At 38.7% G+C, this 20,273-nt stretch overlaps 1 protein-coding gene across 1 annotated transcript in view; it reads right to left on the bottom strand.

The window, feature by feature from the left end:
- Positions 1-2,939: 2,939 nt before the first annotated feature.
- The window catches only part of MGAT4D (MGAT4 family member D), a 33,324-nt gene continuing 15,990 nt past the window's right edge, over positions 2,940-20,273 (bottom strand). Inside the window, exons 5-15 of the mRNA XM_071753818.1 lie at positions 19,287-19,333; positions 16,885-16,998; positions 15,464-15,539; positions 13,364-13,475; positions 12,348-12,478; positions 8,806-8,913; positions 7,759-7,952; positions 5,623-5,701; positions 5,423-5,501; positions 3,701-3,813; positions 2,940-3,138 (exon numbers count right to left, since the gene is read on the bottom strand). Of these exons, the coding sequence (XP_071609919.1) occupies positions 3,112-3,138; positions 3,701-3,813; positions 5,423-5,501; positions 5,623-5,701; positions 7,759-7,952; positions 8,806-8,913; positions 12,348-12,478; positions 13,364-13,475; positions 15,464-15,539; positions 16,885-16,998; positions 19,287-19,333 (1,080 nt within the window). The 3' untranslated portion in view covers positions 2,940-3,111. The remainder of the gene's footprint in view (positions 3,139-3,700; positions 3,814-5,422; positions 5,502-5,622; positions 5,702-7,758; positions 7,953-8,805; positions 8,914-12,347; positions 12,479-13,363; positions 13,476-15,463; positions 15,540-16,884; positions 16,999-19,286; positions 19,334-20,273) is intronic.

Genomic DNA, 20,273 nt, shown 5'->3' with positions numbered 1-20,273 from the left:
GTGTGCAGAGCCAAGGACACTGCTCAGCTCTGAGGAACATTTTGCCCTCCAGAAGGAGTAAAAAGGTCCCACCTGCAGCCTCCTTTGGGGAGGAACAGACAAGACAGATGCCAGAATTGACCAAACAGAGGATTCCATCCCATACCCCTCATCCTCAGGATAAATTTGTGGGATCACGAGGGTCAAACCCCTTCCTGCTTCCCCTTCTTCCCCTGTCCCTGTTTGCTTCAGCATCCTGGGAGGATTCCATCCCTTCCTCTGCCTGTGGTTCTGATCCATCCCAGCCTGAATCCCTGTGTTCCTGCCTCCAGCTCCCAACTGTTGCTGACTCCAGGATTCCAGCCTGGACTTTCCCAGGGCTGCCCTGCAGCCTCAGTGGTGACGTGAGAGTTACTGGGGGAAAGGGAGGAGGAACGTGGGATCAATTTTCCTGTATATTTGTATATATTTAGTAATTTTTCCTATTTATCATTACTGTTTCATTAAAGCTGTGCAGTTTAGTTTCCAGCCCATCAGTCTCTCTCCCTTATTCTCTCTCCTTTCTTTATCAGAGAGGAGAGGGGCATTAATACAGAGCATCTGTTTTGGGGTTTAATTGCCAGGCCAGTGTTAAACCCTGACAAGGGTGTTGCCTTTAACATCCAAAAGCACTTCCACCACACTCCATTGTTTTAAACCTTAATGCTCACTGCTCACCTACCACTTCATCAGTGCAAATCCAGAAGTCCTCTCATGAGGTTCCTTTGGCTTTGTAGTGGAGCTGTGGTTCTGCAGGCTGGGCAAGAAACCTCTACACAAAGTGCAGGGAAGCACAGGAGTAGCTAAAATTCTACTTGAACAGCACATATGGAAGCATTATTTACTACATCAGCATTTAAAACCTTGTTTATGTCACAGGGATGCCCGGTGTATTCTGTGACTGCAATAATTCTCCAAGTAAAAACAAAACCAGAATGAATGCAGCATAAAACTGGCAGCAAAGAATGGGAAAAATTGTGTTTACCAAATAATAACAAAAAGTCCAGTCACTTTCTAATACAATTTCATGTATTCTGTTGAACTTTTTGAAATGATGCTGTAACAGTTGGTATGAAATCTTATTTCACTCTGAAAATAAGATGTTTTGGTAACAAAATATATGCCACAGTATTTTCCCTGTTTTCACTCATTAGTAATAGTTCTGAAATTTCCTCCTTCCAGTGACACTTCCTAGTAACCAGTGAGCATAAAGCAGCCTGAATGCAGACACTGCTCCCAGCTTGTGACTCTGTTGCACTGAAAGCAGTGTCAGAAGATTTTAATTTTACACTAAATCACACAATTAGGATAATGCTCTACAAGAAACACTCTTTCTGCTTTGATTTCTAATTCTTTCATCTTTTGTTTGCAGGTGAAATGGGCCCTATAAGAGAGCAATCCAGACTCTAGAGTTACAGTACCTTTATCAGAACTTGCCATACAGCAGCATTTGACAAGATCCTGGAGGTGAAGATAACCCCACAGCATGATGCAATTTCAGTGAGAGTGCTAAAACCCAGGATATGCTAAAAACTGACATAAGGAATCAGAAGATGACCCAATACTTGCAGTTTAGGCTTTTAATGATCCTCAGGTCTCAGCTTCACTCAAACCTTCTTTTTCCTGGAAGTGCTGATGGATAAAGGTGTCCCTCTGTGTATCTCCAGGAACTCTGGATTAGTGCATTAATTCCTAACCTGCATTAAACTCTTAACCTAATGAAGGTTGCACTATTTGCTCCAAGAAATCCATCCATCCATCTGTATATATGTCTACACCCACAAATGTATAACACCACAATATATAGATTATACCATAAATTATCAAAATATTAGTAGAGGTGGTCTTTAAAAACCAACATACTGGACTGTTTTAATGCAAGAAAACTAATCTTATTTTAAATAAAAATACTTTTGCATTAAGAATATGATTTTATATCAATTTAACCCCTTCAATACAGTGGAAAAGAGTACAGTGCAGCTTATTTCCCCCTGTCTGTTGCTAGGATGCAGCATGTGCAGAACAGTGAGAGTTCAGTTGTGCTTCAAGTGCTATGGAAGTGACACAGGAATTCTTTGCATTAACAGGTAGATGTCCAAGCTGGATTGTGATTTCCAAAAAAAAAACCACATTTCAAATGAGCCTCTTTACTTCACCTTTTATTTTAAAATTTATACCAAGTTTCTCTTTGTGCCCAGGATTTAAGTTTCAGTACATACTGATTATCAAACTATAGGATCAGACATTACTTAAACAGATTTTCTTTCTACAAAAATAGTTACACATAAGACCCTTTATTATTTCCTGCAGTTGGTTCAATGCACAAATCACTGAAAAGCTTTACAGTCCTCAAATAAATACCTGTTTAAGTTTGAAGTTATTCAAATGGTGATCTGTAGGCACTTCCCATTAAAAAAAATTTAAAATTAAACATAATTTATACTACATTATGGCTGAAATTGTTAAGTTTCAGATCCATTACTGCTAAAAAAAATTCTTTCAAATTAAACAATTTATGCTACATTATGGCTGAAATGGTTGAGTTTCAGATCCATTACTGCTAAGTTTGAGATCCATTTTTATCCTGCTAAAATGTTCCTATCTCTTTGGAATATTCTAAACAATTGCAATTAATACTGTCAAGTTTTCCTTCAGTTCTACTTTTCCTCCAAAATTAAGAACACTTGTCAGTGGAGTTGAAATCTGGGTCCTTAATGTTCAGAAATTACCATATTTTTAGTTCTGGTGAAAATTTCCATATTTTTATACTTTAGTCCCTGAGACAACCTGTACCCCCTTAGCAATGGTTTATAAAAACATAGATTGAATGTTGCCAAGGTAAGGTGATTTTTATGTGTGACACCTTCTCAAGAGCATTTTATAGAAATTACTAAGAAAATGGGGTTCTTCATAGCTTGAAATATTCTTTATATAAAAGTTTTAATAGTAACTTCAAGTCTTTCCTAATACACAGTATTAAGAATTAAATGGGTTTGGGTTTGCTCTTTTTATCCAGCCAGTTTTTTGTTGATGTCAGCTTAGCTTTCAAACAATCTGTAATAAGCTATACATCAAAAATGGATTTTTTTTTTTTCAGTTTTCAGAAGTCTTGATAAGTACCTGGAAAAAAAAAATAATATCAATTTCTGAAATCTGGAGATTTCCTAGGACATTAACTTTTCCCTCTTCCCAAATATGGCTCTAGTAATTTTCCCAAGTGATTTCTACTGAATCTCTTCTGACTTGGCCTTCACACACATTCAGACACTTGGAAAAAACTTGAAGAATAAATGTGTTTTTTTTTTTAATTTTATGGTCATCTGAAAATGTTGGCATGTTATAATTAATATCCAACAGAGTTACTTTAAAAAGTTAGAAAAGTCTCCCTGTCTCCTTTGGTTAGTTTATTTATGACCCAAATTCTAGTGGCTCTGCTTACAGCACTGCAAAATCATCCCATTTGAGCATTTCCAGCACCTTTTCTACAAAATAAATTTAACTTCTGCCCTGAATATTAAATAAAGTTTAATATTTAATAAAGTTCTCCACTTGTTTGAGTTTTTTCCCACAGAATCCCATTCAAAATTGACTAATAATTAATTCTCACCAATACTAGATGGTATGAAGAATTGAAACTAATTTAATACATCTTTCATTAAAACGTTTTAATTAAGATGCTTACCTCACTGAGTATCACCCATACAGGAGAATCAGAATTGATTGACAAACGAACAGCCTGGATTTTTCCTAATGACTGATCAACACTGCCTCCTGCAATTCCATTTTCAAAAGCTCCTAAATAAAAAAATAAAAATATATGTAGAAACATATATGAGAATGAAATATGCTTTGGAGCTTTTCAAAAGCTCCTAAGTAAAAAAATAAAAATATATGTAGGGACATATATTGGAATGAAATATGCTTCCAAGTGAACCTGTGCAAAAGCTCCAAATTAGAAATTATAAATTAACTCCAAGGACACAATATTAGGGGGGAAAATCTTTTGGAAAAAGTCAAAGAATAACAACTGAAAGATAAAGCCACAAACAAGAAGGATCCTTCAGCTGCAACAGCTGGAGCTGGAGAAGAATATAAGAAAGTAAAGAGCCTATAGCTGCAAATGTTAAAAAATATATTTAAATATGTTAGTAGTGACCTTTGGCACATGTGGTCATATTAAATAATCTGAAAGAGCTTTCCTGAGAAGTATGATTATTTTGAAAAAGATTTTATAATAAGAGTCACGAACCAATTCTCATATTTTTCTTCACTAGTTCAATGTTTTTTTAGCATTGTTGAGGTGGAATAAAATCCCTTCAGACAAATGAAAAACACCCTTCTCAGGTATGATACCCATTTCCTATCCACTTTCCTGTCCACTCTCTGAATTTCCAGCACTTCACTTTGGTTCTCTAGTTAGAACAAACCAGCCACGAGGACGTGGAGAGGTGCACACCAAAGCAAACAAGACCCATGGTGAGGTCACAGTGGTTCACTGGGAGAAAAGAGCCATTGTGTGGTAGAATTATAGAAATGTTTGGGTTGGCAGGGACCTTAAAGATCATCCAAGTCCCAACCCATCTGCCCTGAGCAGTGACACTTCCCTCCAGATCAGGTTGCTCCCTTGTTCCAGTGTCTCAGTGCTGTCACACTGAGGAACTTCTTCCCAATATCCAACTGGGAAGGAACTGGGAGGCCATCACAAGGTCTCCAGTGAACAATTCCAGCTCTCTCCATCTGTTTGCATAGGAGAGATGCTCCAGCCCTGCTCATCCTCATCCTCCTCTGGGTTTGACCCAACAGCTCCATATCCTTCCTATAATCAAGGTCATAAGAGAGAGATGAAAGCAGCAGTAGCACCTCTCCAAACAGCCCATTTTTGTTCACATAGTGGTGTTTTGGTTCAGGTAATATTAGAAACCAGGCCTTGGCAAGCATGTGGAGAATGTGCAGTTCTTTTAAAAAAACCTCACACACCACCCTGAGGAAGGAAGAAAGGGAAGAAGGAATAGGGGCAGAAAGGGGGAAGGTGGATTGCATTGTGCTTCCTCTTCATTTCAGGTTGGAGCAGAAGTTAATGCTGGCATGAGAAATCCTTGTCTTCAGCTAAGGCTGCAAAATCCAAATCAGGATCAATTATCCTATTAAGATCTTGCAGAGACTGCAATTAGTTTTTCTTCTAATTAAATTCCTTAGCTTTTGCCATTGCTGGTAGGATTCTTCATTATTTAAAACAAAACAGGATAGTCAAACATCATATCCTATAATAAGCAGTAATGGGAAGTTACTTTACTAGTACACCTTGTAATGTTGTATTTCTTACAGAGTTAATGAAATTATCAAATGCAGAAACATTTCATACATGACAGAATTTCAGGCTTTGAAGGGTGAATCAAGAGTTTACCTATTTTTAAATATCCATCTTTGGTGGCCGGGTAGTTAAATTTACTCCCATTGTCAACCAGTTCTTTTTTCAGGATTTCCTGTAAAAAAATAAACCAATAAAATCTCCAGGAATATTTTCTAGGACATGACATTTCAGGCTGAATATCAATCTTAAAATGAAGCAGGACTGTGTATTACAGTTGGAAATGAAAGACTTACATCTGCTGGCAACACTTCCACAGTAGTGTTAAAGAGTTTATCACCCGGGTGTTCCATGTTTCCACTTCTGAAGAAGTATCTGATGATAAAGGGATATTATTTCCAGGTATTTGATGGTTTAGAAATGTTCTAGGGAAGTAATACTTTCCAGTTTTGAAAAAAGGTTTCAAGTATCTTTAATTAGTTGTGGGCTACAGAGAACAGAAATAGTCACTGAAACTCTCAAGGTGTGACCAAACCATATGAGAGGCTTTTTACTTTTAACAGAAGAAGCACTAAACCCATCTTTTTTTCTGGAACCACAAATGTGTTTCCCCTTTTCAGTGCTCAAGTTCCAAATAACTTTCCAAGTTTTCATGTCTGGGGAAAATTTGCCCTCTGCCCTGTTCCTATCATCCCAAGACCAAGAAGAGGAAGGCTTCTGGAATACACTGGCAGCAAAAATCTGTTCCTCCCAGACCATGTGCTACATGCCAAGAGAATCCCCCTTTTTTATCAATATTTAATCATCTCAGGTGCTTCTATATAATCTCCTTTGTAGTCAAGGAGCAACAGCATTGTCAAAGCAAGAACCCAAGCAAAAACACCTGCAAAATGTTTAAAAAATAAGTAAATGCCTGTTTAGTTCTAAATTTCTGGCATTATAGTTCCTACGGTTTGAGATCCAAAAAAGCTAAAGAAATTTAAAGCATCAACCTCTCTCCTTTGGTACCAAACAATCAAGAATTATTCCCATCAAATATTATAGGATTAAAAATACATTTTCACAGGTTCACAGGTTAGCAATGTGATGGGGCTGGGACCAGCCATCAGGTTAAGTTAAGTTCATGGTTAAGTTAACTTCATCCAGCACAACAAAATGACAAGAAAATGCAAAAATAGAGATTATCCAAGTTTCACAAAACAGAAACCAGTTAATTAACAGTGTTGATCACAGAACACCATTTTTATTATAACTGTAATTTAGTACAGCTCACTAGCTGGAGATACAGACTTGCTTTTCTTTGAATTTTTTTTTTTTTTTTTAATGAATGAGAAATCTGTGTTATTTCCAGAAATGGAAGCCTGAGTTTTGCCACCAGTTTGGGGAAGAAGCGTAACTACAGTGAAGGAAATTTCTCTCTGAATATCATCACAGGGATACATTAATTATTGTGCTTCTCCTGCCAGGTTCTTGCCAGGTTAATTTTAACTTCAGGTTCTCCAACCTGACACACACACACGGAGAAGAAGAAACTTTGCTGAACCAGGCAGGACACCTTCTCTTGGTGCCAGCCTCCATGTGCACTGTTCATAGGGTAAATGAACACACTCATCCTGAACACACTCTCTTAAGCTACAGCTCTTTCTTCCTTTCAGAGATCTTTCAAGTTGAATGTCAGGAAAACAGAGAAGGCAGTTTCAGCTTATAGAATAAGAAAAACATTCATGGTGGGACTTGGCTGTTGACCCAAACAGGTGAAGAAGGAGCCTGTCTGTGACCCAAGTGTCCAAGCTCTCACTACAGGCAATGGAGATAAACTCACTGTGCTCAATCTCAGCAGCTGACTCAGGCAACCAAATAGAGAATAAATTAATAACTATTTGACTTCCAGGTAAATCTCCATCTGTCATGTACAGTAGGAGCTTAGACACAGACCTTACTTGGACATCTCTACTGTAAACACCTACATTTAAGTCTCTCTTCAACTGACTCCCACCATTATTAATTGATTCTTCATTATTTCCCCACAAGAGTGGTTTTTCTTCTTTACTTTAAGCTACACCCATAAGCACCTGGGCTGGGACATGGCCCAACCTTTCCAGCCTGCAAGCAGCCTTTCTGTTGACAGCTACTGAAAGAAAACTATAAATAAAAAAATAAATCAGTTAAAACACTCAAATACCTTTGAGTATTATCGTAAGAGAACATAAAATATTTAATTGAAGAAACAAATGAGAGAAAGAGCTGAGAAAGCTGATTACCAAGGGAGATAGGTATTTCCAGAAGGGGAGCAGATAAATAGGAAATCATTACTTTTTTTGTCAGTAGCAAGACTATGGTTTATCTGAAGAATTGAGCACTATTGATATTGAACAGTTATTCCCAAACTGGATGTATGTAGGCTTCCATATTCCCTATCATGTGATACTTACTTTTCAACTTTTAGTGGATTTAAAAAGGTGAAGCTGATGTAGTCCCCTGCTACTGGAGATAAAGCCCAAAAATAGTCTTTTCCTTCATAAACTTTATCCAAGGTATATTGATGGTATATCCTTAGGCTTGTATTCACTTTTGCAGGTGGATTTTTATGTGCTTTATATAGCACATTTTGGCCAAAATCTTTATCCTGTTGGATAAAAAGAAATGTAGTTTCATTCATACAATGGAAAAAAGAAAGTCCTCCAATATCTTGAATTTCTGCAGGAAGCTATTCCAGGCCATAATTATCTCAGTGTGAAAAAACACACAATTTATTTCAGATAGAAGCAGAGTATTAATTTCAGAGCAATCACTGAGACTCAGTGTTACAGTTTGTAGACAGAGCTGTACTGATTATTTCTCAGTTGCCTAGACTTAAAAATAAACTTCTCCAGGGTAGCCTGTCTCATTCCCATCTATCTATCCCCTGTGCCTTCTGCCAGAACATCCACTCTTGGGTCTGCTAAATGCTACCTGAACCTCTCCTTTGACCCAGTACAGCAATTGGAATGATCTCATGATTAGTCCAAATGGTTCCACCAGGACATCCCTGAAGCCTGATGCTTTATTGCTCTTGGCAGATGTGGGGTAGATCCACTTTTTGCCCTCCATCCAAAGTCTCCCTAAAAATCCATGCCTGTCACAAGAGCCACCCCCTTGTCCTCCCAGCACACTTTTTTCCGAGTCCCTTGCACTGGGATTGTGAGACATGAAATCTTGTGCTGTGCAGAGCATTCCTCCATACATTCCATCCATGAAATGCCACTGTGACTGCTACAAGTGCCCAGACCAGAGATTCAAAGATGTTTGTGCAGGAGCAATGTTCCTCTCCTCCAGTTTAGAGCCCACCTCAATATTTGCCTCCAAACCTGCAAACCACCCCTCCTGAACATGAGAATCCCATCTACTGCCTAAGGTGCAATGCTTAAAACTGAGGAGGGAAACAAGCTAGAACACAAGTATACAAATTTAGAAAGATGCCATCAATTTCTTATCCTTACTTTCAAATTCTGTATCTTCCCAGCCAATGATGAATAAATTCCCATGTGCTGGAAGAGAGATGGTTTAGCTCGGATACGTAACTTGTCCTTTTCCTTTTCACAGTGTATCTGGGGAGAAAGTAAAAGAGAGGTTTTATTTAAATAAAAGAGAGACAAACTAACCTTCATAAAGCAACTTCATTATGTATTTGAGAGTATAGCTCCAGGTTTTTAACCCATATTTAAATGAGTAATCCCCAAAGTTAACAAATATTTCAAATACACGGTTTCTAGACCTAAACTCAAGTAATTCCACTCATGGTGCTACCTAGATTTGAAGGCTCAAACACCACCAGTTCAGGGATTTTTACACTGCATACCATCCATCACACCTCAGAGTGATCAAAATGGACCTCAAATCTGAAATGGATTTGTATTTTTTAACTGTTTCTAGCAAATTTAATGTCAACTCTTGGCCTTGCCATATCATTCTAATGAAAATATTTTGGCTAAACTGATCTTGAGAGATTGTGGTTACATTTCAGTCTTTACATTTTGGCTCTTTCTATGTTTGAGAGGCTTTGAATGTACTTTACTATACTATAAATTGTGTATTTTTTTCTCATATAATAACATAAAGCTCTTAGATACTGCATTTCAGTTCTCATCTTCTATCTTAGTACGTTGGTGACATAACACACCATGGAATTATATAACTGTAACTGGTATTAATTTCTGAGTTTCTTGGTTTTTGAATTACAGCAAATTTCTTGTTTAAATGTGACTTTTGCTCTGTATCTATAGAGCATCATAGTTTGACACAGTGAAGCAAACCTGCTACAATAATTAATGGGATATAATGAATCATAAAGTCATGGAACAGAGCAAAGAACTAAAATGAGAATCCCTGGGTTCTGCTTTCATTTCTGCCAAAGAATTATTTTATGAGTTTGGAAGAGCATTTAACTTCTCTGCATCCCAGGTCTCACATCTTTAGATTTGAGAAAATAACTTGTTTACCTCTTTGATCAAATGCTTTCAGTTCTATAAAAGAAAAATGTTACATAAACCATATCAGTGCTTTCTAAAGCCAAAATTGATCAAGTCTTCACTCAGCTGGCTTAAACACAAAAATTCACAGGGGAACTGATGGTTTCCACAGAACTTCTAATTAGAAGTTCAAATACACCTGGAAGGCTATAAAAAGAACTAAGTATTTTTGTTTGTCCACAGCAGATGTTCAGCGAAGCAGTGCAAAAACAAATACATGCAAATTGATTTATTGGCAGCTGTTTTGTTTGGTTTTTTGTTTTTTGTTTTTTTTTTTTTTGAAAAGCACATTCTATTTTGCTGGAAAAAAAAAAAGAAATTTACTGTAAGAAAGTAAATATGTGATCAATCTCTCTACTGCCAGGGCTTGCAGTTTTATCTCCCATAGTAATAAAGTCTCCTGGATGTCTCCTTTTATGCCACTGCAGTGCTGGCAAAAGAGCTACTTCTGGTAGCAGCTGCAAATAAGCAGTAGGACAGGACTGGTGAGGTTGTATTTGCAGAAACTGAGATAAGGCTCTTCACTGAGTCAGGGCTCCTATTTTTGCCATCTGCTTGTCCCCACCACACCTGATAAACACAAGTCACTTTGGGTTGGAAGGGACATCTAAAGCTCATCTAGTTCCAATCCCCCTCCCACGGGCAGGAACAGCTCCCAACTAGGAAAGGTTGATCCAAGCCCCATCCAACCTTGGACATTTCTGTAGATGAGGCACCCACAGCCACCCTGGGCAACCTGTCCCAGTGTCTCACAACCTTCACACTAAAGAATGTCTAACCTAAATCTACCCTCTTTGAGTTTAAAACCATCATCCCTTTTCCTTGTCACCACACTCTCTTGTGCAAAGTGCCTCCACAGCTTTCCCGCAGGTACTGGAGGCCACTGTAAGGTTTCCCTGGATTTTTCTTCTGTAGGCTGAACAACCCCAACCCTCTCAGCCTGTCTGCACAGGAGAGCTGCTCCAGCCTTCCCATCATCTTCACATCCCTCTCCCCAGCAGCTCCATGTCTTTTGTCTGTTGTGCACCTCAGAACTGGACACAATACTCCAGGGGGATGCTCATGAGAGCAAAGTAAGTTAAATTTTTTACTGAAAATGGAAGAAACAGTTGTGTTGGAGTGCAAAACTTAACATTTCTGGCACCACCAATGAGCCCAATGATATGTTAATTATTTCTTTATGTCCTTTTGTTTCCTTTCTCTCAGTAGTGGTGGTCACTGCTCACACTCTTCTTGTATTGTGCCACAGAGGATAGACCAGAGCTTCTGCTCCTTCCTGATTTCTAAGGTTCAAGAGTTTTATTTTATTAGAACAGCCAATTCCTCCTCCAGGTCTTTGCACATTTCCTTTGTGTTTATAAGGAAGGGGGAAGAGACAGATGGGAGCTGTGCAGAGCAGGAGGTGGAGGCCAGCAGAACAAACAGAGGTGACTCCTGGGGACAACAGAAGGTCTCTGGCTTTACACTGGGTAATGCCACTGGGGAACCTCAATTCCCACTTCATACAGCTAGGAGTAAGCTTTGAGATCCTACTTCATGGGTTAGGCCAGCTCACAGGAGTTAGTGAGCCCTGAGTACCTCTAATTTAGGTTCCTGACTGTGGTAACAGAAAAAAAAAAAAAAAAACTATTATGTTGGCAGCACCCATTCCAGATCTAACATCTGCCAACTTCCATCTGTTACACAAAACCTTTTACTTTTAATTTCTTTAAATGACTGTTCCAGCTGCTGAGACCTGACTGATACCTAAACCCAAGCTGTGCTCCTGAAAGACCAAGCCAAAGCAGAGTGGTCCCAGCAAGTTTCTAGTGGGTTTCACTTCTGCAATTGCAATTTCAATTGCTGTGGGTAGCAAAAACCTCTTGGTGAAGTCAGTCTCATGCTGCCCTTGGGTGGGAATGAGCAGTGGCATGATTGCTGGGATCACTCAAGAGAATGGAGATTTTCCCTTTTTCCAGGAAGATTCCATGATTTAGTTTTTCCAATTTACATACTACCCTGTTTGGGGTTTTTTTCGGGAAGATTTTCCCCCAGGCAATAAAAAATTCAAAGCAAAATAATGAAGTTCTGATTCCTGAAATGAGTTAATTGGTTTGCAAAGTTTACAAGTGTGATTGTAAAATTGTATTCTTACTGCCTGTAATAGCAGAGGGTTAAGAGAAGTGGAAGTCCACCCAGATTTACATATTCAAAATTTCTGGGGTGCTGGAGGCTGCCTACCTGCCCAGTTGCAAGCAGGTGTCAGGTTGTGCTGTCCATGTTCTGAGCTGTTTTATCAGCTGTTCCAAGCAGCTCTGAAGTGGAAATCTGAATTTTTGTGAGCCAGGCCTGTCCCTGTGCACTCTTGGGCACAAACACCACACCAGTGTCTGCAGATTGGCAGCAGATCTTTCCCCAGAAATTCCAAAGTAAGTCTGCTTTGAGAGAATTCTATTCCATCTTTTCAAAAGGAGTTATTTTGTCACTGAGACTGTTTGAATGTTACTTATTTTCATAAATTCAAACATACTTACTGCATCCTTTTCTGGATTGCACACTTTAACCCAGAGCAGGTGGTCAATAAGCCAGTCTATGGGCTTATCTTTATAGAACATGAGAAAAAATTCCACTATGAGTGGCAAATCTTCTGATTTAAACAATTTTCCTGGAAGCAAGACAATAAGTTGCATATTCAGATATTTGCATTGCTGTGGAAAAATCAGCAGCTTTATATTTACTCCAGAATAAAAGACACAGATTAGTTCTGATATTCAGTGAAAATTTCACACAGGCTCCAGCTTGGGAGAACTGCTTCCAACTTGTTGGAATTTTGAAAAGGTTTCCATTTCATGCCTGGAGCTAGCCTCACGTGGTCAACCAGTTGACAAATAAAACTTGCAGTTATATCCTAGTTCCAAACACAAATCTATCACTCACCTGTCCCTATGTGTCAGATGAAACAAAGTCTGAATGTTTCTTCAAAATGCTAGACATGCAATTTCACTGCCAATACTATACTGAATATTTTTAAATTAAGATCTAGATGTGAAAAATATAGTTTTTAAAATACTATCACTGTTAATTTAGCTCTCACTATTTGTATTAGATTTTTCTAGGTTTCTTTGTTTGACCTACCATACAGTCTTATCCCCTGTAAACTGTATTAGAACTAAAGAAAAAAATAGAAAAAGAAAAGTAATAAAGAAGCTTCCCCATATGGGATGCATGTTCTGCTCCACAGAGAAAAGGAAGCAGATTTTTAACACATTTTTCAAATTCCATTCTTGAAAAGAAAACTACAGGGGCTCACATTGCCCCAAGGTGGAACAATTTGCTTCCTATGAGAACCCAACTGATAGATTCTGTGCTTAGGAGCCTCTCCAATACAGAGACACTTGCAAAGAACACATAAAGTCAAAGATTTATAGTGGAAACTTTCCTGAAGAACCAAAGTGTGTTGATATGCCAGCCCTTCCATGCTTTAAAACTTAATTCCAAATGGGACCCACTCAACCTACACAGCTCCAAGTCCACTTGTGTTAATACTCACCAATAAATCCAAGTTGGGAGAATTCAAGAATCATCCACTCTTGGGACTGTTTAGCTGCAAAGTTTTTTATGCTTTCAACATAATCTGGCTTGGCTATAATGTCATCTTCTAGCTGAAATAAAAAAAAAAAAAAAGCAACAAAAAACCAGATCATCATCACAGTCCAGACTTTGCTCTAAATAACACAGCTCAGCCTTTATATAATGTTCAAGGGAAGAAAACACATTCTCAAATTTCTTTAAAAATACAAATACTTCAGGAAATAATTTTGATGCAAACAAGAAGTCTTGGAGAACTTTATAATAGGAAGGGGCATTAAGTGTCTGCCAGCATGCTCAACATTTGCCTTCACAATGGTTTCTGTGCCTCAGTGCTCTATCACTCAGGAAATTTTTGTATATTTTAAGAACACTACTCAAGTCATGGGAAAATAACTCATTTTCCAGTAAACATGAAGTACTTAATTCACAAGTATATTCATATCAAACTACTTAGACTCTATTTATTATTTATTATATATTGCTGCTTCTGTGGTCTTTTCTTCTGCTTCTAAGAAGCAAAATACTTCCACATACCACAGACTCTGAGGCCTGTTCAAGCAGAAGACAACCCAGGAAAACTAAGAACTAAGCAAAAAGTTGTTCTGAGCTTTTAAAAAAGAAGAACTTCTGGCATCCATGAGGTACCTGAAATTTTATGGCTCTGCTCATCTATTGAGCAGTCATTTTGGAATCCCTGGTTGTGGTTACCATCTTTATGGAGTGCAAATTAACACAAATCTAGAATCATAGAATTGGCTGGGTTGGAAGGGACCTCAGAGATCACCGAGTCCAACCCTTGATCCACTCCCGCTGCAGTTCCCAGCCCATGGCACTGAGTGCCACATCCAGGCTCTTTGGAAATATCTCCAGGGATGGAGAATCCACCCCTTCCCTGGGCAGCCCATTCCAATGTCTGATCACCCTCTCAGTAAAGAAATTCTTTCTCATGTCCAACCTAAACCTCCCCTGGCACAACTTGAGACCTCTTGTGCCCTCTTGTCTTGCTGAGAGTTGCCTGGGAAAAGAGCCCAACCCCCCCCTGGCTCCAACCTCCTTTCAGGGAGTTGTAGAGAGTGATGAGGTCTCCCCTGAGCCTCCTCTTCTCCAGCCTCAACACCCCCAGCTCCCTCAGCCCTTCCTCACAGGACTTGTGCTGGATCCCTTCACAGCCTCCTTGCTCTTCTCTGGACCTGCTCCAGCACCTCAATCTCCTTCCTGAGCTGAGGGGCCCAGAACTGGACACAGGACTCAAGCTGTGGCCTCCCCAGGGCTGAGCACAGGGGCAGAATCCCTTCCCTGGACCTGCTGGCCACGCTGTTCCTGAGCCAGCCCAGGATGCCATTGGCCTTCTTGGCCACCTGGGCACACTGCTGGCTCCTGTTCAGCTTCCTGGCAATCCAGACTCCCAGGTCCCTTTCTGCCACTCTGTGCCCAGCCTGGAGCTCCCCATGGGGTTGTTGTGGCCAAAGTGCAGGACCCGGCACTTGGCCTTGTTGAACCTCATCCCGTTGGAATCAGCCCAACTCTCCAGTCTGTCCAGAATGATGGCAAAACCTAAGCCTGAGTGCATGGGGATCTTCTTAAAGTCCAATACTCTCAATTTTAAAGAGAATTTAGGATCTGTCCCCACTTGCAGTGTACCCTTGTCTCCAGTGTAAGTACATTGGTGTGATTCCCTATCTGGGAAAGGCCTTTAAGGGATTTTTGGTTCATTGTGATCATAACCCAGACACAGCACCATTATTCTGTCTTGCTCCACCAAGTGAAAAGCACATTAAACTTTGACTTTCTTAATCTTAATCTAAACAGTTTCATGCTTCAGTTACCTTGTTAGTCAGCCTCACAAATCCATCTGACAGAAAGGTACTAAAGAAATAGCATCTGCCTACAAGATGTATGCAAACACAGAATCTGTGGGTGTTTGTAAAGAGTACAGGCAAAATACACAGAAAATGACAATAAATGCTGTTTTATCGAGGCCTTTGAAACAAATCAAATTTGCCAAAGATAGTAATTAGCACAGATGTATTGCAGCTACTTAATGATAATATGAACATACCTGTAGATAAAATGTTCCCTTAGGCTGGGCATAAAGCATTAAAAAGCTATAATCCAAATTCTGTTTTGTTCTCCACCTAAACATAAGCAGCAAATACTGATAAGATTTTCTGGGGGTTGTGAGAGTTATTTCTATAATAAAAGCATTTCTAATCCTCTACAATTCCTTCTCTAAAGTAAAATTGTAAGGTTGAATATTTTAACTCATTGTTAAGTATATAAAAATCCTTCACATATAATCAGTTGTAAGGTTGAATATTTTAACTCATTGTTAAGTATATAAAAATCCTTCACATATAATCAGTGTAAACATTTGTAAATAATTTGATTTTTCTATAGACGTTAGCAGTAACTAAGCAAAAAATTATTGGTATCAATGCAGCCTGAAACAAAATGTCAAACAAGTACATTCATATCAAACTCCTTAGATTCTATTTCTTATATTAATATAATATATTGTGTGTAGAGATAAACACACAATGATTATTTAAAAACCTAAACTTAGTACTATTATGGATGAAAAGCACAGAAGCAAGTTGATAAACCATTTTCAGGTTTATATTTTAACAGATTTTTCTCTACAAAGCACAGTCTCATTTTACCAGTGGATGAAGCAGTTTGATAATTGATGCTAAATTGATAATTGATGCAGTTTGATAATTGATGCTAAAATACTGGTGATGAACTTATTAGTATTTAATTAACATAAAAGTGTATCTTATTCAAGTCTACTCATATCTGAAACTTATAAGTATGTAAACAAGTATGTTTCTGCTCTGAAAGCTCTCAGGTTTATCTATAAACCCAATATATATGCATACACTTGCATGTACAAACCACTCAGCACTGCAGTTCTCTTGCTGCATTTTTGGGGGAGCTTCTGAGAAATTTTATTGTTGAACAAAAGGAAATTTTGCTAAGTCATAACTTCTGTCTGGGTGAATTTGGGGCAACATGAGTGAATGAATGAAATCACCAGTTAGGGTATGGTATCAACACTTATATGGAAAGTCTGTGATCACCAAAAATGAGGTCATTAATGAAACTCAGATTAGTTGTTACAGGGTGTCCTTTGTGTCTTCACAGAGCCTCTCCCTTATCTATGACATAAAAGATTTTTCTATTTTTTCCTTTATGGCAAGATCATCCAGTTACTGCCTCCTGACATTATCCATCTGGTTTAAAACCCAAGGGATGCCTCCACTCAAGGCCCAAAGGAGAAGCCTTGGCTCTCCCCCTGAGGCTGATGTGCAGCACAACTTTTCTCAAGATCCCCTTGTGTAATAACTTTTTTTAAAAGTACACTTGAGTTCCATCAGCTCTGAAGTACAAAAACTTTCTTCAAAAGTCAACATCGTTTGATCTGAACTTTCCATTTGATACTCTCAGCAAAATTTCTTGGGTTTTACACAGCTATCTTACCTTACTCTGTCCTCTGAATCCCCAAGGGTTTTCTTCAGGTTGGAAAGATCTGGATAATAAGAAGCAGGAGGAGAAATAACCTCTAGGACTCCAGACTGGATTTCTCTGGGGAAGCTGTGAAGAGAAGCTTAGTGAGACCCCATTCCTTAAAAAGACTTTTGAAGGCAATCCCCAGAGGTTGGTCTGCTCCCACATCAGTGGAATTCACAACTCTAGCAAAGAAAATTATTAAATTGTAAATTAGGAATCAGAAAGGAGTCTCTGGCAACAGGCAGGACAGTAACTCACCAAAGACTCAGAAATCACTGAAGACAAATGGATCTCAGAAATCCTGCCCCTCTCAAATCCACAGATACTTACCTGTAATCTGGAGCTGGTCGCCAAAATGCAGCAGTAATTCACAACCAAATCCACACTATCTAGAACTACACACAACTGTTCACCCTTGCATAAGAGCTCCTAGCTTCCTTATGCTTCCTTCAGTGCCAAAATAATAATATCCTGGAGTGAGGATTTCTTAGGGAAAATCTGGGTCTTGTCTCTGGTCCAAGGAGTAAATTTTCTGCTTAAGAAGTAATTGAAAAATGTGTAATCAACTTCCCTCTTTCTCCAGAAAATGTAAAAACCAAGAAAGTCTTCAAACGTTAATAGGTGCAGTATAACTGAAATAAGGAGTTTTCACAGGTGAGTTCCCCATTTCCTATGATTCATGGAAAAAAGCTACCACTAAAAATTAAGCACATCACGATACAAGCATCCTGATGAAAAAAAATCTTGGTCTTACCGTGTAGCATGGACAGAGACTCTACTTCCAAAAATAATAAGAAACAAATTTTAAAAATGTAAGAAAATTAAATTTTTCAAAGTGCTTAAGATACTGTACATATTGTACCTTGGTGGTGCCCAACAAGCAAGGAAAACTGCTTATTCCCCACGCCCTGGCTGCAGGACTCCCAGCTCAGCCAAACCCTCCCGAGGCAGGAAGCTATTCCTATTATTTAGCTAGCAGGCTCAGCTTGGGAAGCCTCCTGGGGGAAACCTGAAGCCTAAATACAATCTGAGAAACCCTTGAGTGGAGCAGGAGCCTCAGAAATAAAGGAAAATGGCAGCCTTTCCATGGATCTGGTTGAGCTTTGTTTATTTTGGGAGGGTCTCTCTCTTTTCCCAAGTAACATGACAGACTCAGTGGTGCTGGGAGGGGGGGGGATTAGATTGGATAATAGGACAAATTTTTTCACCAAAAATTTTGTGAAATTTTCACAATTCAGGGCTGTTGGACATTGGAACAGGTTGTGCAGAGAAATGGTGCAGTCCCCATCCCTGGAGGTGTTTTAAAGATGTGTAGATATGGTGCTGAGGAACACAGTTTAGTGAAGGACTTGGCAGTGCTGGGTTAACAGATGGACTCAACCATCTTAAGGGTATTTTCCAACCAAAATTAATTCTAATTAATTCTACTAAGACACTTGTACAAGTTTTGAGAGATCTCTTATCATCCTTTTATAGAAGGGGAGAGGGGAAAGGCTGTCAGAGTAACCAGTTCACAAATAAGCTTGAGCATCATAGAAACCAGTAACCCCAGTTCTGAGCACAATGCAGATTTCATCTCTTGCTTCTTTCCATCAGTGGCACTTCAGGGCCTTTAGCTTCATCTGTATTGTACCTGTTAGCTACACCTGGAAAGCAGCTTTTTAAGACAAAATAAATCTACCAACAGGTCTACGTTTTTGCCCCAATATTTTCATTTAGAAGCTGTTCCTCTCAAGGAGGAAACTGCTCTAAGGTTTTTAACATGCCCATGATGCTGTAAATAGCTATGGAAATAATGACAAGAACAAGCAAAAATGCAGTGGGAACCAAGTGTCCATTTGTGAGCTGTTGCATTAATTTGCCAGGACAAGAAATACCATTCCTGTAATAGTTTTTAGTTTTACAAATATAATTCCATTGCTGTTGGGAGTCCTCTGTCTTCACGAAAAAGAGGCAAATGAGGAAAAAAAGGCACCTGGAGAACACAAGAGACATCAGAACACATCTCAGGGCTGTGAAGTCAGTGGGGACCTAATCCAGGAGGCCTCAGGTGCCTTGAACTGCATCAATAATTACCATGGGGAAAAAGAGCTTCAAGTAAATATTTATCAGAGGCTTAAGCTGGAACCTTGCTTGATCAGTTAAAACATTTATGACATAAAGAAAATAAGCTTATGGATTTCCTTTTGTTCTGACTTTCATATAGTAAGCATGCCCCTTTGCCTCATTGCTTAGCAGTTCCATTCCAGCTCCATTCCAGTATGGTAGATTTGTAATTTATTGCTGAAATGCTCTATTTTTTTTTTTTTTTTTCCCATAAAAGCTCAAGATATGATCAGTAGTTGTTGGGTGTTACAGTCTATAGGACTTACCTGGTTTTAACACTTTCTGCAACACTGTTAACATATTCTGCATTCACCTAAAGAAGAGAAGGGGGTTTTCATTTCAGGTCACCTATTTTTGGATTAAGCTGCATTTTGTGGGAAGTATTTATATGCAAACACTTCAGTTTTATTCTCTAATTCTTTTAAGTCCAAACAAAAGCAATATGCTCCAGCAGCATTTATACATTGAAGGGGTTTCAAACCAACTGAACTTTCAATGTAATTGAAAATAGAACTGAACGACCTCCAGCTATGGTTTCTGCATTTATTTTTTTTTTTTCCACCATGGCTGTGGGAGGCCAAGCCATTTGCTGCATAAATTGTTTTACAGATTTCAGTTATGCCAGAAAAGCCCAGGCAAATAATCCTCAGCAAAATGAGCTCTTTCAGGTTAATCATCCAAAAACCACAAAGGAGGCCTGAGGCTGTTAAGGAAAGTCACCTAAGCAAAATTAAGGCTACTAATACTTAAAATTTTTATTGTTTTTTCACAATATAAAAAAAAACTTACAGCTCTTGGTCTGGAAATTTTCAGGACATACTCATTGCTGCTGTTTCATAAAAGTAACAATTCTAGTGTGCAAAACACAACTGCTAACTGTGTTTAAAAATGGTAGGTTTTACAGATGTGATTTCCAAAACAACACCTGTCTTAGCAGTCCAGATTCTTTTAAAAGTCACAAAAATAATTACCAGCTACATATTAAATTTTTAATACATAAAAGCTGTGTAAAATGCTAAGTAAAGAACAGTGGTAAGAAAACCATAACAACTGTACAGCTCACTTTTAGTCAATAAGGTATCCTGGCTGTACCTGTAGTGCAAACATTTAACTTGACCTTGTAAAACTTGCTGGAAAAAAGGAGGGTGTGAGCTCATGATCAGTGAACACACCTGACCTTCCCTCATAATTAAGTTTTCTTATCACTTTTAACAGCATCATCACCCTGCTCTCATTTACTGCATGGCTGGAAA

The sequence above is a fragment of the Heliangelus exortis genome, chromosome 10 (assembly GCF_036169615.1).
Source record: "Heliangelus exortis chromosome 10, bHelExo1.hap1, whole genome shotgun sequence".
Lineage (NCBI taxonomy): Eukaryota > Metazoa > Chordata > Aves > Apodiformes > Trochilidae > Heliangelus > Heliangelus exortis.
Note: the sequence above shows the minus strand (reverse complement) of the source record. Positions and strands in the feature narration are given on the sequence as shown.